The 24478-nt window shown below is 38.7% G+C and overlaps 1 protein-coding gene and 1 long non-coding RNA gene across 3 annotated transcripts in view; one reads left to right on the forward strand and one right to left on the reverse strand.

Annotated features, from left to right (window-relative positions):
• TAF4B (TATA-box binding protein associated factor 4b) overlaps positions 1-10555 on the reverse strand; it is a 126961-nt gene extending 116406 nt beyond the window's left edge. For both annotated transcript variants that reach the window (XM_034996188.1, XM_034996189.1), the window contains exon 1: positions 10213-10555. In XM_034996188.1, the coding sequence (XP_034852079.1) occupies positions 10213-10555 (343 nt within the window). The remainder of the gene's footprint in view (positions 1-10212) is intronic.
• A 608-nt stretch (positions 10556-11163) lies between these two features.
• LOC118004528 overlaps positions 11164-24478 on the forward strand; it is a 39960-nt gene continuing 26645 nt past the window's right edge. Inside the window, exons 1-2 of the long non-coding RNA XR_004677610.1 lie at positions 11164-11267; positions 14161-14298. This is a non-coding gene — a long non-coding RNA (uncharacterized LOC118004528). The remainder of the gene's footprint in view (positions 11268-14160; positions 14299-24478) is intronic.

Genomic DNA, 24478 nt, shown 5'->3' on the forward strand with positions numbered 1-24478 from the left:
AAAGGGCACTGGGAAAGGTGATTACATAATTTGACAATATAAGTAAATGCCTATTAATTCTGCTTTCTTCTCTTAATTTTTGTAAAGAAATTGTGTAGAAAAATATGTATATAATTATGTTTTTGGACCCATAACATAAAAATGTAATATATTTGTGAATAACAGCAGAAAGGAAGTGGATGGGGGGCGCCTCGGTGGCTCAGCTGTTAAGCGTCTGCCTTCTGCCCAGGTCATGATCCCAGGGTCCTGGGATCGAGCCCCGCATCGGGCTCCCTGCTCAGCCAGGAGCCTGCTTCTCCCTCTCCCACTCCCCCTGCTTGTGTTCCCTTTCTAGCTGTCTCTCTCTCTGTGTCAAATAAATCTTTAAAAAAAAAAAGAAAAGAAGTGGATGGGACTAAAGTTGTATCACACTAAGGAAATGACTTTGGTTGAAAACAAATGAAGAAAACCAGAAACGGTAACTAAGAGAGTAATAAAACAAATGCTACAAATATGTCCTGTGCTCCTTTCTTCTGTCAGTTTCTTTAAAAAACAAAAAGTTACATAAGGTAATAATTATAACAAGGTATTTGTTGGGTTTCTAACATATCTAGATGTAATATGTAGAGCAATAATAGTACAAAATAAAAAAGGGGGAGGAAAATGAGCTAAATAGAAACGTTTCTATATCTCACCCAACTAAGTTATTATAAATGTGAAATAAATTCTTACTAGAATTTATTAGATATATATACAACATATACTAGATATATTTTGTAACCTCTAGAACCACTAAATATATATATTGAAAAATTATAAAGAAAACAAAGTGTCACACTAGAAAATATTCACTTAATGCAAAAGAAAGCAGGAAAAAAGGAATACAGGAACAAAAATGAGAGGATATATAGAAACAAAAATAAATGGCAGACCTAAACCTAACTATAGAAATAACATTCCATGTTAACAGATTAAATAATCCAATCAAAAGGCAAAGTGTCAAACCAGACCAAAAAAAGATAAGGTCCAACTATATGCTGTCTACAGGAGACACACTTCAGACTCAAATATAAAACAAAGTTGAAAGTAAATGGCATATCATACAACAGCAACCATAAGAAAGCGCGAGTGGCCATACTTATATCAGACAAAATAGTCTAAAAGTGTTACTAGAGATAAAGAGGTGGCATATTATAATTGATAAAACACCCAGTGGATCAGGAATATTGACAATTATAAACGTTTTTGCAACAACAAACAGCCCAAAATACGTGAAGCAAAAGCTGACATAAAGGAAGGGAAAAACAGAAATGCAACGATAATAGTTGAAAGACTTAAATACCCCATTTTCAACAAAGGATAGACAACTATATAGAAGATCAACAAGGAAATCAAATACTTCAACAATACTATAAACCAAACAAATCTAAAACACACCTATAGAATATTCTACCCAATAACAGCATTCTCCTTAAGTGCACATGGAACATTCTCAGTATAGACCACATGCTAGGACATAGAACAAGCCCCAGTAAATTTTAAAAGACTGAACTCATACAATGTATAGTCTCTAACTACACTGGAATGAAATTTGAAATCAACAACAAAAAGAAATTAGGGGAACTCAGAAATATTTAGAAATTAATTACTCCTAAGTAGTCATTTGTCAATGAAGAAATCACAAGGGAAATTGGAAAATACCTTGAAATGAGTGAAAATGAAGACATAATAAACCAAAATTTATGGCATGCAGATAAAGCAGTGCTTAGAGGGACATTTATAGTCACAAATGGCAGTATTTAAAAAGGAGGTGCCTGGGTGGCTCAGTAAGTTAAGCATCCCAACTCTTGATTTTGGCTCAGGTCATGATCTCAGGGTCACAAGATCCATCGAGCCCTGTGTTGGGCTCTGTGCTGGGTGTGGAGCCTGCTTAAGATCCTCTCTCTCCCTCTCCCTCTGCCCCTCCCCCCACCCCCATTCCTCCCTCTCTCTCTTAAAAAGGAAGATTCAAGGGGCAACTGGGTGGCTCAGTCAGTCTTACTCTTGATCTTAGCTCAGGTCTTGATCTCAAGGTCGTGAGTATAAGCTCCACTGGGTGTGGAGCCTACTTAAAAAAAAAAGGAAGATTCAAATCAATAACTTAAACTTCTGTCTTAAGATACTGGGGGAAAAAAGCAAAATAAAAACTAAAGCAAGCAGATGAAAGAAATTAATAAAGATTAGAGCAGAGGTAAATAGAGAGTATAAAAACAACTGAGAAAAAGAAAAACAAAAATGGGTTCTGGGAAAAGACCAACAAAATTTAAAAACCTTTACCAGACTGACTAAGAAAAAATAAGAGAAGGCTCAAACTACTAAAACCAGGAATGAAAGAAGGGACATAACTACTACTTTATAGAAAGAAGGATAATAAGGGAATAATACTATGAATAATTGTAAACCAATAAATTAGATGACTTACATGAAATGGACAAATTCTTAAAAACAAAAAACTACTGTAAATGACTCAAGAAAATAGGCTCAAGAACCTAGGGGCGCCTGGGTGGCTCAGCTGGTTAAGCATCTGCCTCGGCTCAGGTCATTATCCCAGAGTTCTGGGATGGAGCCCTACATCGGGCTCCCTGCTGAGCAGGGAGCCTGCTTCTCCGTCTCCCTCTGCCTCTCCCTGCCACTTGTGCTCTCTCTCTCTCTCTCTCAAATAAATAAAATTTTGGAAAGAAAAGAAAAGAAAGGAAAGTAAAAGAAGAGAAAAAAGAGGCAACCTGAAGAGGGCTCTAACAAATGAATTTAATTACTAGTCAAATAAAAGTATCCACAAGATAAGCCCAGGTCCACATGGCTTCACTGGTGAATTCTACCAAATATCCAAGGAAAAATTAATACTAATCATTCACAAACTCTTCCAAAAAATAGAAGGAAACATGTATCAACCCATTCTGTAAGGTCAGTGTTACCCTGATACAAAAACCACATAAAGACATCACAAAAAAACTAGAGACCAATACGCCTTATAAATATAGATGCAGAAAGTCCCAACAAAGTACTAGCAAAGTGAATACAGCAGCACAAAAAAAGTGTTATACTCCATCAAGTAATATTTATCTCAGTGTGAAAGGCTGGTCTAACATACAAACATTACTGTAAAAAAGCATATCAATACAGGACAAAAACCCCAGGATCATCTCAACAGAAGCAGAAAAAGCATGACAAAATCTAACACCCCTTTTTTCATGATGAAAACACTCAAAATAGGAATAAAAGCAAACTTCCTCAACCTGGTAAAAGAGATCTACAAAAAACTCACACCTAACATCACATTTAATGGTGAAAGACTAAATGCTTTCCCCTTAAGATGAGGAATAAGACAAAGATCCCTGTGATGAGGAATGAGACAAGAATGCCTGCAATCACTACTTCTATTCAACACTGTACTGAGTTCTAACCAGGATAATTAAGCAAGGAAATGAAATAAAAGGCATCCAAAGAAAGCAGTAAAACCATCTATTCACAGGTAATACGATCTTCTATGTAGAAATCCTAACAAATCCACAAAAAAAAAACTATTAAAACTAGTAAGTTCAGTTTGGTGGCAGGATACAGAATCAATGTATAAAAATCAGCTGTATTTTTATACATTTGCAATGAATGACTAAATGGAACAAAGAAAACAATGCCACTGGCAATAGCACCAAAAATAATAATATACTGATAAATTAAACAAAATAAGTACAACACCAATACTCTGGAAACTACAAAATGCTTTTGAAAGAAATTAAAGATCTAAATAAATGGAAAGACACCCTATATTTGTGGATTGAGAGACTTAATACCTACTTTCCAAGATCATTAACAGGATTAAATGAGGTAATACTTTCAAGCAGGCTTTTGAATTTTATTTTATTTTTTTTTATTTTTTATTTTTTAAAGATTTTATTTATTTATTTGACAGAGAGATAGGGAGAGAGGGAACACAAGCAGGGGGAGTGGAAGAGGGAGAAGCAGGCCTCCCGCGGAGCAGGGAGCCCGATGCGGGGCTCGATCCCAGGACCCTGGGATCATGACCTGATCCGAAGGCAGACCCTTAACGACTGAGCCACCCAGGCGCCCCAGGCTTTTGAATTTTAAAGTTATCAATAGTAATAACTGTTATTAATACCAAAAGGTTCACAATCCAAACTTTTCTTCAACTAAATACTCAAAACTTCAGTAGGAAGTAATACTAGAATAGTTGAAGACAATACTGAGAATAAAATAACAAGAGCTCATCTAAAGTCAATGCTCTTCTAACTGAAGTGTTTATCTATCCCAAAGGCCCAGTTCTAATGAGCAACAACCTAGTGAAAAGGACTTATAAACGTATAAAGGAAACTGAACAGTAGTCTCTTTTCTGAAAACCAGCTACCAAGTCTCTTTGAATCAAATCCTGATAAATTTGACTCATTTTCCAATCATAAAAGGATAACCAGTTTGCCTACTTATCCTACAGACATGTTGAAAGAAAGTAAACATACATTAGGTTACAGAGCACCTTTCCTCTAAAAATATTGTTAAAGTGTAAAGTGGTCCTGTGCTCATTCTCTATCTGGTACATAATTTAACATACTACTCTACTCATCTGACCAGTGAACTGCTATGTCCTAAGATGACTTTCCTATTTTGTCTTGGCTACAAGTTGATCTGGATGGTGGCTGTGATTGCCCAACTTCCTAGCACTGGTAAATACTGACCCTGAAAGGATAGCAGACCACACAAATCTAAGAGCCAGAAAAACTTCAGAATTCACCTATTATAACTTAGTATCTATACATAATTGCCTGACTGGTGACCTTCTAGTCTCTACTGAAATAAATCTAGGGTTTTTTTGTTTTTTTTTTAAAGATGAAATTTAATAAAGTTAATAGAAGTTCTGTTTTTTTTTTTTTTAAGATTTTATTTATTTGACAGAGAGAGACACAGCGAGAGAGGGAACACAAGCAGAGGGAGGGGAGAGGGAGAAGCAGGCTTCCCGCCGAGCAGGGAGCCGGATGCGGGGCTCGATCCCAGGACCCCGGGATCATGACCTGAGCCGAAGGCAGACGCTTAATGGCTGAGCCACCCAGGCGCCCCTAAATTTCATCTTTTAAAAGTAGGATCATATGTTTTCAGGTGGTTTTACCTTTTTAACTTGCCATATTTGTTTTTACACATGTCTTAGTTTACACAAATAATATTGTTGTAGAAAAATTAAGCCCAGAATAACCCAAGGAAATTCTCAAAATCTCTTTAATTTCCAGGAGACATACTGTGTCTATTTACCACCGCATCCATGGTAATGAGCATAAAACCTAGTATACAGTTAGCACTGAAATGTGTGAGTAGGTTAAAAAATACAGAACTTTAAAATACTTTTATTTCCTTGATCCAGAAATTCCAAAATTCTTGGAATTTGTTATCTGTCCCAAGAAAATAAGACACACATCACAATCTAAATATAAAAACATTCTGTTTACTTTTATTTATAAGTAATCTTTTTAAACAAAAAGGCATAAGCAACCTAAATGAATAAAGATTAAATAATGGGTTATGCACCCATTAAAATTAAACTTTTGAGGTTAGAACATACAAAATTGTCACTATATAATAATAAGTGGAAAAGAAGGATATAGAAATTAAATAATAGAATCCCAATCATGTAAAAAAGAAAAAAAGAAAATAAAGGAAGCACCCACAAATTTTCTTCCCCAAAGAAACTAAACTTTGGGGGGAGTGAAATGTTCTCCATATCTTGGAGTGGTGGCTATATCTTTGTCAAATTTTTCAAAACTTACTGTAAATGGTTTCCTTTTTAAAATAAATATACATGTAAAGAACTGTAACTCCATAAAGTTTATATAAAAAAGGAAACTAAAAGATATACTCAAAACATTTGGGGTGATTTTTCTGTACTTTCCAAATTTTGAATAACAGACATAAAAAAGTGGGGGCACACAGACATTGAGGTTATTTCAAAATCCATCCTTTGAAATTATAATAAAATCTTTTAAAAAATATAGTGAATTTGGTGGATGCCAATATACATTAGATAAATAGCAACCAGAGTACCTATAGCCCAATGCTATACAGGTACCTTAAATATTTAGGGCATGCCTGTTACGCAACTCTGTATTCCACACAAATGTTGTTCTTTAGAGTTCTGTGACATGTAGACCTATATTCTTAGTTAACCCATATGATACTTCTATGAAGAAGGTATGATCCCATTTTAGACATAAGAAAACTGACCCTGAGGATGAGGTTAATAAACTTGCCCCAAATCACAGACTTATTAAGTGGTAGAGCTGGGATTCAAATCCAGGTCTGTTGATTCCAAGGCCAATGTTCTGCCCTTTATTGCTACACTTCACTGCTTTCCACAAGAGGCTAACCCACCAAGCCCCTTGTTATCTATAAATCTGATTAGCACACCTAGTCCTTACTCTGAACTAAACTTGCCCTGAACTAATAAACCTTCCCAGCTACTCTATATTATATACTTACTTTACTTCACAAACTAACAAGAGCCCTCTTAGGCATAGTTATTCAGTAAGTAACAAATCTATATAACATTATCATCCACCCACATTTCTCTACATTTGAAGTCTATCTCTCTCCACTCAATTATAGGACTCATCTACTCTTACTGTTAATGAAAGTCAAGTCTGGAAAATTACTTATTAGATTTCATAGGTAGATTTTTATTTTATTTTTAATTTTTTTTTAAGATAGTATTTATTTATTTGACAGAGAGAGAGCACAAGCAGGGGGAGCAGCAGGCAGAGGGACAGGGAGAAGCAGGCTCCCCACTGAGCAGAGAGGACCCTGGGATCATGACCCCAGCTAAAGGCAGACACTTAACTGACTGAGCCACCCAGGCACCCCCATAGCTAGCTTTTTAAAATTAAGTATTAACATTGTTGATTATGCATTTTAATGATCTTTTGCGGATAAAATTTGGTAATCCTATGAAAAGATTACCTTTTGAAACAACAGTTCCACTTCTAGCAATTTATCCTATAAAAAACACATTTATAAAACGGCACAAAAATACACAAAGATGTTTATTATAGCATCATTTGTAATAAAAGAAAGTAGTGCAAACAATATCAATATCTACGAATAGCAAAGTGGTCAAAACATGATGGTACATTGATACAGTGGATTAGTTAGCAATTTAAAAAATGAGGAATGGGCGCCTGGGTGGCTCAGTTGGTTAAGCGACTGCCTTCGGCTCAGGTCATGATCCTGGAGTCCCTGGATCGAGCCCCGCATCGGGCTCCCCCTTCTCTGTGGGGAGCCTGCTTCTCTCTCTGCCTCTGCCTGCCACTCCCCCTGCTTGTGCTCATTCTCTCTCTCTCTGTCAAATAAATAAATAAAATCTTTAAAAAAAATAAAAAATAAAAAATGAAGAAGATTTATAGTTACTAACATGAAAAGGATAACACTGTTAATAGCAATACTCTGGTGAAGGGGGTATATTACATTTCAGTAATGCTTTTTTTCTTTTACATGAGCACATGCTGCTTTTGTAAGCAGAATGAGCAAAGAAATTAAAAATAAAATGCACTGGTATGTGTAATGGTCCTTGGAATCCCTTAGGGGCTACAGCCCTATTTTCCTCTTCTCTCTCCACATATACTAATGTGTGCATTCAAATACTCTGGTGCCCTCTCTGAGCAAGGAACTTACTAGGTTCTGGGTAATAAAGTCAGTGACAGAGTCCCTACCCTCATGCAATGCCCTTTTGATAAAGCCGGGGTGGAAACAAGAACCGCTAGCTTATCCAGGAACTGGTTCAGAAATTTGAGAAAAGGTCCAAATCCTATGCCATGCCTGAGCATGAAAGAGTTGATGAAGAAAGACCTGAACCATTTTACAATTAACTTTCACAGACTTCTGTACAGTATGACCATCAAGCAGAAGTTACCAGTTTTTGACATAGCAGAAGCAACCAAATCCTTGATCATTATTCTCAAACAAGTGATAGAAGAGACAAAGAATACCAAAAACAGAAAGAAGTGCAGTCTGGCCCCAAATCCCACACGTTCATAAAAGAGAAGACCGAGAAGATCAAAGAGATTACCAAAAACATTCAACAGAGTAATTTTCAGAGCTTTGCTATAGCTTCTTTCACTTCCTCACAATTCTGCCCCTTTTTATTTCCAGCCCCTGCTCCCTAGAAAAACCTGTGGTGCATATTTATACTTTTAAAAACCACTTCTTTTCATTGAGGAAATTCTGAAGTAAACAGAAATCCAATAATTATTATCTTGGCAAAAGAAAAGGTGACTTCTATGTGATTTAAACATCCCTGCGTAATCAATTACTAATCCTCAGGATATAAAAGAAATGGTACAAGACTTACAATTTTTTTTAAAGTTACTTTAATCAGTGTTTCCATTTTATTCCTCAACTACTGGTTATCTTATTGTGCACCAATGAGAGCACAAAGGTTAGTATGGTCTTCTGCCACCTATCAGTTGAAATATTCCCAAAAGCCGTTCTTCAAAGGACCTCCCCACCTCCTCTGTAACTAACAATTCCTAAAGGCAATTTATCTCCTCTCCTGTAAGTTTCTCCACAGTCAATAACCTAAAATGTTTTAGTGTGGTGCACACCTACCCTGTGGTCCTGGTTTGCAGCTGTATAGCTCTGGTAAGTTTCAGTTTTGGTTTCTTTGTATAGGCTCTAAAATTCTATGTCACCGTTTAGCCCTGATGCTCACTGAGGCAAATCCTACACACACAATAAGTGGTAAGCACGGTATTGGGTAAGGAGTAAACAGACCTGGATTCAAATTCCCTGACACCTGTGAGGTGTCTGGCATTGGGCAAGTTATTTAACCTTAGAGACCTTTCCTTATTTCCTTATTCTCTACCTTATGACCCACAAAAGAATATAAATAATATAAAGGCACAGTATGCCTTCGATTTGTGATGAGTTCCCACTTACCAAGTTTTTACTCTTGATAGTTTCTGTATTTTAATACTTTTTTGATTGTTTCTAAACAATCTTCACTGACTAGACAGGAATTTAGTTTTTAACAAATTAGGAGGTGATTTCATTCAAAAACATTCATAACTACTTTGTAAGGATATGCAGGATGACAATTTAGAACTGGCAGAAAATGTATCCAGTGGCATACACAGCACAGCGCTAAGTTTATGTATCTCCTGTACCATACAAAACTGAAAGAGAACTTCAGCAGAAGTAGAGAACATTATCTTTCCACAATGTTCATGATTAAACAGAACATTAGCTACAAAACAGCCTCTGTCATTTTGCCAGGGGATACTAAAATCTTGAATCCAGTGCTTCACTTCTTTACCACTTTTGCAGGTCTGAGTTCCAATTACTGCTAAGCAAAATAAATAGAAGACGATATAATTAAGAGTAGAATTCACTCCAAAGAATGTGATATGTGCTTTTTTCCCCAATGAAATTCCAAGACTTTCAGTTGAGGAAAGAAAGAAGGTAGAACATTCAAATTTACAATATGCTGAATGATCAAAAAGCAAAATCTTTGCATAAATCATGAAACACAGCCCAAACATGTAAACCCTCGGATAAAAAGTAGTCACAGACTTATTAACTGTAGCATCACACGCTGCTGCAAATATAACAATCCCATGCCTCTGATCTGTCAACTCAGGCACTGCTCCCTATAAGAGGTATTCTTCTACTGAAAATTACAATCATCACACATCTAAAGATGGTGCAGGAAGCAGCATTATTCATTTCTGGTACTAGAAAAGCAGTGAACTTATTTTAGCTTGCTTATATTTAAAATTCTCTTTCGGCCTTAACACACAAGAACTTATTAAATAAACTTTTTAAAAAATATATAGTTATCTAAACGTGTGGATATATAAATTGGTCTCTTCTCCACATAAAAATAAAAACTTTAGCTATATTCTACTTTCTCCCTCCTAGGAGCCAGTGCCTCAAAGGCCCTCTAAATATACCGCTCCAGCGTTTACTGTGTCACTTTGGTGTAGAAATTCTTTCCTTAAATATGGAAAGAACTATGCAGTAACGATTCAAAGAGGCTATATTAATTGTAAAGCCAAATCACTGCCCTGCAAAGTCGATTACGACAGGTTCTCTTAGCTGAGTTTTTTAGAGCTACCAGCAAGAAGGCACAATCCGGAGCTGCGACGTTTCCCGTGTCGCCGCTGGCTGGACCGATGGGTAAGCTGGAAAAGGTGATCGACATACCTGGAGGAAGCTGCAAATTAGCAGGCAACTGGATTGTTGTGGTGTTGGGGGCTTTCACAGCGACTATCTGAGGAGCAGGCAGCGGGGGGCCGCTGCTGAGTTTAGGAAGAGCACTGACAGGAGCCACTTTGGTCACCAGGGTCCCCACGGGGGACCGCAGGGGCTGGGACACCGTGGACTCCACGCAGACACTGACAGGAGCCTTAGTCACGGCGCCCAAGGCCACCGGGGTGCTCTCCACACGGACAGGCACAGTCCCAGCGGGGGCCATCGTCACGGTCCCGGAGGCGCTCACACCGGCGGGGGGGGCGGCGCCGGCCGGTTCCGTGAGGCCCGCGGGCATCCCCAGGTGGATCAGCGGCAGCTGCGACGCTGCCGTTCCGGGAGCAGAGGCGAGGGGAGGCTTGACAAGCGGCAGCCGACTCCAGAGCAGTTCCGGCTCCACAGCATCGCTAGGGAGAGGCGCAGGGGCCGCGACACAGAAGTCAGGGACGGGCGCCGGCTGCACACTGAGACCCGCGCGTCCCGGACCTCCTTCTGGTCCGTGCGGCCCCGGCTGCAGCGACACCGGCTCGGCCGCTCGCCGCTTCCTTAGCGGCGCTCACACGTGCGCCGGCTCAGCCGCGGAGCCCGGCTGCGGGGTTTCCGGAAGGGCGTCACTTCGGCTCCCACCACCCAGCAAAACTCTGCGCCCTAGTTCCCCCGCCAGAAGTTTCAAAACTACAAACCCGAGCGCCCCAAAGCCCCCTACACACACTCAGCGTGGCCCCGCCGCACGGCCACGCCAGCCATGTTTATATAGCCACGCGGAGACCTCGCGCACGCGCACAGGCCGCCGCCGCCGCCCCGGGCTTCCCCCGGAATCCGGCCCTGTCATTGGCCACAGACTGGAATCGCGCTCGTGACGTCACTAGGGACGGCTCCAGAGGGCGTTAGAATCTTCCCCAGCATCAGGAAGAAGGAGGGTCAAGTTGCCAAAAACCTACCACGTGGGAGGGGCAGACCGCACTTGGAGAACTGCGACATTCGGGTTCCTCTCCTTGGTATCCCCAGTGGTATGTTCCTTTAAAATCCAGGAGTGTAATTTCCACACGCTTTTACTTTGAGGAAAAAATGGGGACTGGCTTCAGAGAATGGTAACTCAGTAAGACTTAATCACGCGTCCTCTTGTTTTTCTGCGAGCTTTGCCCTAAAGCGTCGCAAAATGAGCATTACAATTGACATTGTGAAAAAAAATGTCCATTTCTTTCTTTTAAATGTTTCAGAATGGCGTATAATTTTATAGCCTGTAAAATATGCCTATTTTCCTATGACTTTAGAGTTGAACTGCCCCAAGGGAAAATCGTTTTCTTCCATTGGGCGGCTATAGATACCTCTTGTCACCTCTAAACGTAAATTGTTTACATTTTGTATCTCCTTGAAAACTGGGACAGTGTCTTTTGATTCCTACATTCTCAGATTCTAGCAATTAGATTTTAACTGCAATCCTAAATATTTGAAAAAGTGAGAAGTGTTTGTTAAAGGAATCAATTAAGTCCAATATACGGGAAAACTTGCTCCTTAGAGATCTAGTTAGAGAAGATGCCTTGATTTCAGGCTTTTGTCGGAAGATTATGTTTGTAGGAACCGACACTATAACTGAAGGAGATTTTGCAAGTGGGCAGGCAAGGTGATCTTTACAGCTGCTAGTTTTCTCCCTTCCTGTAAACTCCAATGGACAGGATCTACAGCCCTCACACTTCACTACATTTGCTGTCTCTCCCATGTCAACCAGTCCAAATCAAGAAACCATCTTATGATTCAAATCATTTACAACCTTCCCCATTCATGAAGACTAAATGATCACGTGGTCTCTAGAAAACAGTGGAGTTGGGGAGAGGGTAAATTTATGAAGGGCCCCTTGTGTGCTGGTCACTAAGAGGTATTTTGTTTTAACAGCCGTTTCATTGTATTGACTTAAAAACTGCAGTTAGAAGAGTAATTTTCCAAGGAACTGGGATCCAAAAGTCTGTATGAAACCAAAGTACATCTCTTTCCATTATCTCCACAAATGTGTAATTCATCATATATCCCATATGCCCCTGGCAAAATGCCTTGCATATAAAAGTGTTTAATAAATATTTGCTAGATGAATTAAATAGATCGATGCAACATTTTCAGTGAAGCAATAAGGTCTAGTGGTTTCGAATCTCAGATCTACTTTTTCCTAGCTGGGCAAATTGTTTAGCCTTGTTTTTTTCTCCATAGAATGTAATTCAATAAATACTCGTAGATGGAAGGCTCAGAGTTTGCTCTGAGGACTCTCCCTTTCTAAACTTTCATTAGACCCCACCCCCAACTCACATACTTTGTTTAGACATGTAAATAACCTCAATCAAGTTACAAAGAGGGTTGGCTGAGGAAGTACAGCTTTCTCTTTAAAGTGACCTTGGACATTTTGTTCTAATTGTTTATGTTTGCTCTATTATTTGTCTCATTGCTGGGAACTTTAATTTTCTAGTTGCAAAGAATATACTTTTTACCCAGCACAAGTAACTACTGTCCTGAATTTGGAGATTAGTAATAATTCTGTTTGCTACATTTCCTTTCTACAGAAACTTATACTAAAACAGGATATGTAGGGAAGCAAAATGCATTTTATCTCTCTATGTGAGAAAAGACAAAAATGCAGGGGAAGATTATACCTTGATTTTTATTATGTGTATCTGTTGAAATATTTGTAAAATTAAGGATGTTGAAAAATACTTATTAATTTACCTTCTGTCTTTGTTCAGGCTGCTGTAACAAAATACCACAGACTGAGTGGTTTTTTAAAAATTGAATTGTAATTTACATACAATATTATATTAGTTTCAGGTATATAACAGCAATTCAATATTTTTACACATTATGAAATGATCACCTTGAGAGGACTAGCTACTGTCACTATAAAGTTATTATAATATTAATGACTATTCCCTATGCTGTATATTACATCCCCATGACTTATGATTTATTTATTTTGTAACTTGATGTTTATACCTCTTAATCTCCTTCTCCTAGTGGGGATTAGGTGATGGGTGGCTTATAAACAGCAGAAACTTATTGCTCACAGTTTGGAAACTGGAAATCTGAGATTGGGGTGTTGGAATGGTCAGGTGAGGGCTTTCTTCCAGATCACAGACTTCTCCACATGTCCTCAAATGACAGAAGGAATAAAGAATCTCTCTGGATCCTCTTTCATAAGGTACAGATCCCGTTCATGAGGGTCCCACCCTCATGATTTAAGTACCTCCCAAAGGCCCCACCTACTAATACCATCACATTTGGGAGTTGGGATTTCAACATATGAATTTTTGGAAGACACAAACATTCAGACCAGATAGGACCTTCTAAATGAGGGACATTAATTCATTAAGTCATTAATTGTCCAAATACTCTGCTCATCAACTCAGGTAATGGAATAAAACTGTGAACAAACACAGAATTTATATTTCCAAATTTTAGTATTTTACACACATACATGAACACACTTTAATTTGGGCAAAACCAAAGGCTAAGGGTACAATTACCGGGTGGACAATGCAAATTACTCTTACTGTCCTTTTGATTTTCCATATGTCTACAGTCTCCTCAGAAAATGAATAGAAGTTTACTACTCTGTAGAATTTAAACAGGAAGCCTTCTTTATCTGTGAAATGAAATCAGCTGAAAACTCTGTCTGAGAAAACCTAACTATTTGGCTAAGATGGTTATGGCCTCAGCTTCAAATTGAGTCAGAAACCAATGGCCTCAAGCTCTATACCTTGAACCTGGTCCAGTATCTGTGCTTTTACATCAAAAGATTTAAATACTTTTCTGCTGTAGAACACGTTCCTACAACACCATTCTGTCATTCCTGTCCTCTTAAAGGAATGCAGCTTAAAGTATTAAGAAGTTTGACTTCATTAATGACTTCCATTTTTTTAGGCCTTCACTAAAGGTTTAATGAAGTCTGAGACACTTTTAATGCTCCTACAAAAAGTGGATACGTCGGAAAGATCCTATCGTAAGAGATGCATCACACTATGGAATATGAATCAGCCACTCAGATTTATACTTGCAGAGGTACGTTCATGGAAAAATGATTATGGTATATTGTTAAATGTAAAAAGGAGGTTATATAATAGTATAGAAAGAATGATTCCATTTTTTTGTAAACTAAAAGGAAAAAATTTAACCAAAAAGCAGGTAGATATATGCTCAGAAGAAAATCTAGATTATACCCCAAACTGTTAGCAGAGGACATCTGTTTGGAGACATTCTAAGTGATCATTTCCTGTTTATATTTGTGTCTTTTCTAATATATTTACATAATCAAAAATTAACACAAGGTTTTTCTTAAAATATATAATCTTAACAACAACTGAAATCTTTTAAGTACAGCTAAGTATTCCCTGGTCTCCTCCCCATAGCACTCAGGAAACCATTGAACGTTATGAAGCTGGGAAACTATATTAACCTCCTTAAGCTATACCAGGCAGAAGCTTACGACAAACACTGCCCGAACCTAGCAAGATGGGTGTTTTCTAAAAGTGTGAATACTGCTTTCCTTTCATTTCATATTAAGTGTAGAAAAAGCAATGACTTAGTCAAGAAGCCATAATCTCAGAAATAATCTTTTATTTTCTAGAAGATTCTGCAATCACAGAACTTTTTACTTGTATTGTTGATTTTAGCACTCATTTTCTTGAATTATATCTTCTTAGACGATCTTCCTCCCCACTCCCTTCAGTCATTCATTCATATAACCAGTGTTCTCCCCCAGTGTTCATTGTACGCTTCCTGTGTGCTTGGCAGTAGAGAATATATAAGTGAAAAAAAGAAAAGACAGAAATCCCTGTCCCTGTGAAGCATACATTCCAGTGGAAACAGACAAAATGAAAAAAAAAGTAAATTATAAAAATGTAAATAAAAAATTAAAAGGTAAATTATATGGTAGATTAGATGGTGATGCATGTCCTGCAAAAGGAAGTCAAACAAGAGCATAGAAAGTACTGTTGGTGATGGAAGAAGAAAGAAAGGGAAGGCAGCAAAATCACACTGGGCCTTGTGTAGGCCTGAGAAGGATTTTGCTTTTTACCCTGAGATGGAAAGGCATGGGGAGATATTGAGCAGCAAAGTAACATTATCTGACTTATATTTTCAAAACTTCACTCTGACTGCTCTATGAATAGTCCAAGAGGGCTAACTGGATAGGATAATTATAGGATAATATACCAGGATAATAATATAAAGATAATTGTAGAGAGACTACTTAAGGAAGCTACTAGAAAACCCAGGTGAGAGATGATGGTGGCTTAGACTAAGGTGGTATTGGGGTAAGTGGTAAAAAGTGGCCAAATTCTGGGAATATTTTGATGGTAGACCCAACAGGTTTTCCTGATGGAGTGAGTGTGAAGTATGAGAGAGGAGGTAAGGATGATTTAAAGGTTTCTGGCCAAGGCAAACTGGAAGCATAAGGGGCTGTTGATTGAAATAGGGATGACTACAGTGGTAATTGGGAAATCAGGTGCCCAATCTGGGATATCTTTATTTTATTTTATTTTATTTTATTTTATTTTATTTTGAGAGGGAGAGAAGGAGAGGGAGAAGGAGAGAAGGGGGGAGGGAGGGGGAGGGGCAGAGAGTATTATGTAGGGTTCAATCTTACAACCCTGAGATGATGACCTGAGCTGAATCAAGAGTTGGACGGTTAACCGACTGAGCCACCCAGGCGCCCCTGGGATATTTTAATTTGAAATGCGTATTATATATCCAAAGAAGGTTTGGGGTAGGCAACTGGGTATACAAACCCAGAGTTCAAGGAAGAGGTCCAAGCTGAATAAAAATATATTCACTGGCATATAGATGGTATTTTTAACATCCCTGGACTCATATGACCAAGGAGGAAGAAAGTATAAAGAAGAAGAGAAGAGGCCAGAGTCCTGGGTACTCTAATGCTAAAGGTTGGGTTGATGAAGAGGACCCAGCAACAAGAGATGGAGAATGAATTTCAATTTCCACTGATAAGAGGAAAATTAGGAGAGTAAGGAGTCCTGAAAGCCAAGAAATGGCCAAGTTTCAGATGAAGAGAGGGATCAACTGTGTCAAATGCCACTGATAGGTCAAGTAAAATGAGGACTGGTGATTGCCCAGTAAATACAGCAACACAATGTGAGGTCATTGGTAGCCTTGATAAGAGACGAGTCTCTGTGGAATGTGGAGATAAAAGCCTGATTGGAGTATTTTCAAGAAAGAATGGAAAGAAAGGATTTGAAGACTATGTGAAGTTTTGTCGCAAAGTGGGGCAGGAAAATGGGGCAGTAGCTGGAGGGCATGAGGTCAAGGTAGAGGTTTTCTTTATGATAACATCATACTTATATGTTGATGGCAATGATCCAGTAGGGAGGGAAATTACTGATAGAGTAAAGAGGGGAGACTTGCTGAAGCCATGTCCTTGAAGGTAAAAAGGGATGGAATCTAGTGCACAAGTGGAGAACTTTAGCTTTTATAAGAGCAATAGACCATTCATCTATGGCAACAGAAGCCAACACAGAGTTCTTGGCCACAGACACTTGTAGGTAGATATTTGTGATGGTGGGAACTTGTGGAAATTCTCTTCTAATCTTTCTCCCTTCCTCCAACCCAATCCATGTCCCTTATAGTTTCTAGAACAATCTTCCTAAAATGCAAATCTACTTAGGTAGCTCCCACTTACAACTTTTTCACTCACAGGCTAAAATCTCAAACAGCTAGCATGGCATACAAGGTTCATTATGACCTGGCACCTGCTGGACTGCCCAAGCGATCTCTGCTATGTTCCTGTGGGCACCTTCCACTGGCACCATAGATAACTACAGAAATTCTGTAAATGTCCCAAAGTCTCTGTCAGCGTCATGCCTATTCATACATTGCTTTACCTCCCTTCGAAGACTTTCCCCATTTGAAACTCATGTTATACCTTACCAATTCTTATTTGGCCTTCAAAAGGCTATAATCTACACTGGATGAATTTATCGCCTCTCCTTCTTCTCCCATGATATTTATTATATTATGGTCATTTCAGTTGTTTTTCTTGCCTATCCTATCTCATTAAATTGTGAATTTTCTTCATAGTTGAGGTCATGTTCACCTCAGAACCAGAAGAGAGAACCTAATACGTAAGTAGATACTTGACAAAGAGAGTACTTTTCTGACTCCTATCCTACTCCCAACCTCTAGACTGGCACCTAGGGACAGGATTTTGTCTCGTCTTTGGATCCCTGGTACACATTGTATTATATGTAATACAATTCTCCATACAGTAATAGGAAGTTCGTATTTCAGCTTTCTGTTCTCAGTCTGTACTTTCTTTGGGTGATAACATTCACTTCCATGACTTAATTTCCATCTGTATGTTTATGACTTTTGGATCTATCTATCTTTGGCTCAGATTTCTCTTCTGGCCTCCAGTCTTTTTTTTTTTTTTTTTTAAGATTTTATTTATTTATTTGAGAGAGAGAATGAGATAGAGAGAGCATGAGAGGGGGGAGGGTCAGAGGGAGAAGCAGACTTCCTGCTGAGCAGGGAGCCCGATGTGGGACTCGATCCCAGGACTCCAGGATCATGACCTGAGCCAAAGGCAGTCGCTTAACCAACTGAGCCACCCAGGCACCCCTGGCCTCCAGTCTTAATATAGACAGCCATCTACTATCTCCACCTGGATGTTTCACAGGCTCAAACTAAGTTTATAATCCTACCTTCAAGCCTGCTTTTTCTCCTATAATCCCTATCTCAGTGAGACAATCAATGTCCTTCCAGTTGCCTAGGATGTAAAATTAGGAATTGACCTTGACTTTTCCCTCTCTTTCACCTGTTTCAGTGAGTCATAAGATCCTGGCAATCCTGGCATCATATCTATTAATATAATACCTCTGGAATTCATCGACTCCTCTCATTCCACTGTCACTCTTAGTTCAAGCCCATGTATGTTCACTTAAATTATGCTAACTGGGCTCTCTGTATAACTCCAGACTGCTCCTCCTTTGTTCTATTCTCTGGTCTGCAATCAGAGAGATTTTTGTTCAAAATGTTCCTTTAAGCATTAACATTATAATTATTATCATCATTCTTTGGTTTAGGACTATTTTTCTTTCTTACTGAAAGGAACCTAAAAAAGAAAATAATTTCTATTTTTAACTATTTATAATTCCATCATTTCAGCTGAATTCTCATTTTTGTATATTACTTTCTAATCCTTGTCCATTATGCTTGCTATTATGTGAAGTATACATATGGTTTTCCCTATAATTTAGAATCAACTATACCTAAATAATTTTCCATGCCTAAACTAAACATTTAAATCAGGTCATGTGCATAATTTCATACTTCTAAAGTGTCTTTATAATTATCATTTTATGCATAATATTTATTAAACAAGAACACATAATTGCATGTATAATTTTGAATATGATGAAAGCTACAAAAGAAAAGAAGAAGGTACTTTGAAAGAAGATAATGGACAGGGTCTAATTTAGCTACGGAGTTAGGGAAGTGTTCCAGGAATTAAAAGAATGCCCGCGAGACTGACAGAGAGCGAGCCAGAGGAAGAGTTTCCTGAATGAGATTGGAGAGTCAGAGTGGTCATATGATGTGCAAATGAAAGAAATGGAAATATTTTAAGCTGAGGAGTAAAATGAATTTATTCACATTTTAAACTTTTTATTTAGAAATAATTTCAAACTTAGAGAAGAGTTACAAGAAATGGCATTTATAATTCCCATATCCCCTTCATCCAGATTTATAAATTTTAACATTTTGATTTCTTTTATCAATTGCTCTTTCTCTGTGTGTGTACGCATTTATATACACACACACTCATCCTCATTACTCACAGATTCCGTGTTTGCAAATTTACCTACTTCATAAAACTTACATAAGTGGTGCTCTACAAATCAGTACTTAACAGTACTTTCGAGGCCTTTTACAGGCACATGCAGAGCAGCGAAAAATCTGAGTTGCCAAATACGCATGTTCCCAGATGAGGTCAAACAAGGTGGTGCTCTGCCTTCTTGTTTCAGCTCTCCTACTGTAACCAGTTGTCCTTTTTGCTGTCTACTTAGTGCCATGTTTTTCTTATTTTTGTGTGTTCTGTTGGTGATGCCACTGCTTAAAATAGCCCCCAGGCATAGTGCTGAAGTGCTGCCTTGTGTTCCTAAGCACGGAAGGGCATGATATGCCTTACAGAGGAAAATATATATGTTAGACAAGTGTGGTTCCAGCATGAGTTATGTGCTAGTGTTGTAAGTTCAATGTTACCGAATAAACAACATATTTTAAATAAGGTGTCTTTAAACAAAAACACACATAAAACAAGGTTATGTATTGATGGGTAGAAGAAAATGTTATGACCAAAGGTTTACAGGAACCTAACCCAGTACTTCCCCTAGGAGTCATGGTTGAATATTAGCTAATTTAGTGTTTTGTAACTTAATAGAACATAACTACCATAAATCATGAGAATCGATTCTATATATGCTTTTTTCTCTGAACTACCTAAAAGTAAGTTGCAGCCCTGCCCCCTTCTTTCAAATACTTCATTGTGTATTTCCTAAAAACAAGGACATGCGCGTACATTACCAAAGTACAATGAACAACATTAGAAAATTTAACATTGATACAATTATTTAGTTAACAGATCTTAAGTCAACAGGTCTTTTTCACTTTTGCCAACTGTCTCAGTAATGTCCTTGATAACATTTTTTTTCTAGTCCAGGATCCAATCCAGAATCATTCATTGCATATAGTTTTATCTCTTTAGTCTCCTTTAATCTAGAACAGTTCCTCTCCCTTTCTTTGTTTTTCATGATACTGCCAATTTTGAAAAGAATGGGCCATTTGTTTTTTAGAATGTCCTCAGCTTGGGCTTGTCTCTTGTTTCCTCCTGATCATATTCAGGTTAACATTTTGGTAGAAATAGTGCATGAGTGAGGCTATTCTTTATATCACAGTAGGAGACACATGTAAGTTTGTAAGTTTTATTATTTACCTTAAATTTGACTGCTTGTTTATGTTGGTATAATTGGGGTTTCTCACTGTAAAGTTACTGTTTTTGTCTTTGTGATTAATAAGTTTGTGGAACATACTTTGAGACTATGTAAATATCTTGTTCTTCATCAAACTTTGACCTTGGCTGAATCAATTATTACTATAATGGATGCACAGTGGTGATGTTTTAAAACTCATTTTCATTTCTTTTACTACATTATCAGAAGTAGCTTCCCATTTCACTTATGTAGGTATCAGTATGAATTTATGCATTCTTTTTTGGTCAGTGGGCTATGACCAGTTATTACCATGATTATTTTGATTCTTAGATTATCCCAGATTTGGACAGTAGGATCTCCTTTAAATTATCTCCTATATCCTTTTCATAAATCCCCATGAATTTCTGAGTAACTTATGTTCTTAAAAAATCTTTCTAGTTATTATGCAGAGAATGGACTTAGGGAGGCCACAAGAAGAAATAAACTAATTAGATGGCTCTTGCAGTAGGCCACGTGAGAGACAAGGGTGGCTTGAAATGGGGTAATGATAGTGGATATAGAAATAGGGTGTTAGCAGTGCACAGATTTGAAGGTAAAAATCTATGGATTTTTTGTGGTAAATTGAACAAAGTAGCCAAGGAACTGAGAAATATTATGTTGCATTTTTTTTTAAGTAGGCTCCATGTGGGGCTTGAACTCTTGACCCTAAGATCAAGACCTGAGCTGAGATCAAGAGTCAGACACTTAACCAACTGAGCCACCCAGGCGCCCCAGACTAAGAAGTGTTAAGAAGGACTCTTCACATTTCTAGCTTGAGAAACTGGTTGGATGGTGATCTCATTCACAGTGATGGGGAAGACTGGAGATGGAGCAGCCCTGATGGAAAAAATTGAGAGTTCAAGATCAAGAAAGATCAAATGGAACTTGAAAGTGACACACAAGCTAGCTGTTAAATTACCTTTCTGCCTGCTCTTCCTGGCACAGTATAGGTTGTACTTGAAGTAATGGGACTGGATGTTATCACCAAGGGAGAGGAGGTACAGTAAAGAGAGAAGAACCTACTTCAAACCTCAGCAGTCAGTGGGAGCATAGAGAACGAAGCCAATAAAGGGAAGGAGAGAAGAGGAAAGACTGGAGAGTTAGAGAAAACAACCCAAAAGAGTTAAGTCAAGAAAAGGTGTTTCACTAGATGAAATGCTGAGAAGTAGTGAGACTTCAGTCTGTTTCTTTTGGAGTGATGCTTTATGAAGGCAGGGATCTTTTACTGTTATTCACTGCTATGGCCCTGTAGCCTGGAACAGTGGCCGGCCCATAAGAGGTATTTCATAAATGTTTGTTGACTGAATGAATTTGTAGATCATGTATTTTCGTGGTACTATTGTCCTGATTAGAGATAATCTCCAGAAAAATACTGAATAATTACAATGATATGCTTCCTAGTCTTCTTCTTCTTTTTTTGTTTTTAAAGATTTTATTTATTTATTTGACAGAGAGAGAGACAGTGAGAGAGGGAACACAAGCAGGGGGAGTGGGAGAGGGAGAAGCAGGCTCTCCGCTGAGCAGGGAGCCCGATGCGGGGCTCAATCCCAGGACCCTGGGATCATGACCTGAGCTGAAGGCAGACGCTTAACGACCGAACCACCCAGGCGCCCCATCATTTCATTTTATTTTTTAAGATTTTTTATTTGAGAGAGAGAGAGTGATCACACGAGTTGGGGGTAGGGGCAGAGGGAAAGAGAGAGAATCTCTAGCAGACTCCTCCCTGAGCTTAGAGCCCAACAGAGTGGAGTCAGATGTGAGGCTCAATCTCATGACCCTGAGATCATGACTTGAGCTGAAACCAAGAGTTGGACACTCAACTAACTGAACCACCCAGGAGCCTCTGCATTTCATTTTAATTACATTGTTAGCTGATAAGGTGTGATCTCCTCCTCTTTCTTTGTATTTTTAAAGGACCTTCTGTATGAGAAAAAAAAGGGATTTCAAGTTTTGTTTTGTTTATTTTTATTTAACATCAATTAATTAACATATAATTTATTTTTAGTTTCAGAGGTAGAGGTCAGTGATTCATCAGTCTTCTTTTTTTTTTTTAAGATTTTATTATTATTTATTTATTTGACAGAGAGAGTGAAAGAGCACAAGCAGGGGGAGCAGCAGAGGGAGAGGGAGAAGCAGACTCCCTGCTGAGCAGGGAGCCTGATGCGGGACTCGATCCCAGGACCCTGGGATTATGACCTGAGCTGAAGGCAGATGCTTAACCATCTGAGCCACCCAGGCGTCCCTCATCAGTCTTATATAACACCCAGTGCTCATTACATCATACGCCCTCCTTAATGTCCATCACCCAGTGACTCCATCCCCCCACCTCCTCCCCTCCAGCAACCCTCAGTTTGTTTCCTGTGATTAAGAGTCTCTTGGGGTGCTTAGGTAGCTCAGTCTGTTAAGCGTCTGCCTTCGGCTCAGGCCATTATCTCAGGACCCTGGGATCAAGCCCTGAGTTAGGCTCTCTGCTCAGCAGAGAGTCTGCTTGTCCCTCTCCCTCCGCCCCCACACACCCTATTTGTGTTCTCTCTCTCTCTCTCAAATAAATAAAGAAAATCTTTGAAAAAAAAAGTGTCTTATGGTTTGTCTCCCTCCCTGATTTTGTTTATTTTTCAAGTTTTTTTTTAAGATTTTATTTATTTATTTGTCAGAGAGAGAGAGTGCATGCACAAGCAGGGGGGGAGGGGCAGAGGGAGAGGGAGAAGCAGGCTCCCTGCTGAGCAAGGAGCCCAATGCAACGCAGGGACTCCATCCCAGGACCCTGGGATCATGACCTGAGCTGAAGGCAAACACTTAGCCGACTGAGCCACCCAGGTGTCCCAAGATTTTATTTATTTATTTGTCAGAGAGAGAGAGTGCACAAGCAGGGGGAGCGTCAGGCAGAGGGAGAAGCAGGCTTCTCACTGAGCAAGGAACCCGATGTGGGACTCGATCCCAGGACCCTGGGATCACTACGGGAGCCCAAGGCAGATATTTAACCGACTAAACCACTCAGCCATCCCTATTTTTCAAGTTTTTAAGACTTAAAAATTGTCGACCATACTGTCTCCTATAGCTTTATACATTTTAGATCTGGATTTAAATTCAGATTTGCAATTTGCATTAGTATATCAAAAGCTATGAGAAGACTTGCAATAAAGCATCAGTTTTCAAACTGATCTTGGAAACTTTGACACTATCAAAACTTTTTGAGGACCCCCCAAATCTTTTGCTTATCTGGATTATATCTATCAATGTTTACCATGTTAGAAATTAAAAGTGAGAAAATTAAATTACTGATATATGAGTCCATTTAAAAAAGACTTATTATATGTTATGTTAGCCAGGGTCTAGTCAAGGGACAGAGATCACACCAGTTATTTGAAGAGGGCAAATTTAATAGAAAGAATCATTAGCTAGTAGAAGATAAGTAACTGCTACAGTGTGTAGAAGAGGACTCTAAGACATCCAAGAGTAGCAGGTGCAAAAACAGCCTTTACTCCCTCCAGCTAGAGGGAGAGTTAACATTGAAAGAACCAGAAGAGGGACTTCCCTTTGGCTGAGATTCAGGCCTCCTTAAAGAGAGCATGGAGCACACAGCCTAACAGTGAAGCAGAAACTTGCAACAGGAAATGGGCCATTCATTGCTGGTCTATGAAGCCACTGACTGTGGGGTAAGCCTGGCCTGAGGGTGTGACTGGAGTTCATCTGCACTGAGTAATAGTAATAATGGAGTACCAGAATCTGTAAGCCAAGCGTCTACCTGCCATACGGCTCAGCAGTATCACTTCAGTGCCCTCTATTGACGAAGTGTAGCATGTCACCAGCTGGCAAAGGAGAAATGTTTTCAAAGTCAGTTCTATTATCACAAAAGAGGGCAAAGAAAGGTGGATTTGTGGCTGAGAGATAAGGGACTAGCACATGTATTAGTATAAATATTTTAAATAAAAAAACAACTATTTTTTTTTAAAACCGTGAATGTATAACATTGTTTTATATTTTTACAAATATCTTTAATGTCTGGCTTAATAGAAAACAGCTGGATTTTATATCTACTTTGCATTCAGTTTGCTCCAATATGTTATTTTGGCTCATGTCTATGAAGAAAATCTGGCCTCATACAGATAGGGAGTTGGAAAAGGGAAGAGTATTTTAATAGTCTTTTCAGATTGTTGGGGACATTCTTCTTTGATGCTGCATCAAACTTAACAAATAGCAGT

This window comes from Mirounga leonina, unplaced genomic scaffold, assembly GCF_011800145.1.
Source record: "Mirounga leonina isolate KUSES-001 unplaced genomic scaffold, KU_Mleo_1.0 Mir_93, whole genome shotgun sequence".
NCBI classification, from domain to species: Eukaryota; Metazoa; Chordata; class Mammalia; order Carnivora; family Phocidae; genus Mirounga; species Mirounga leonina.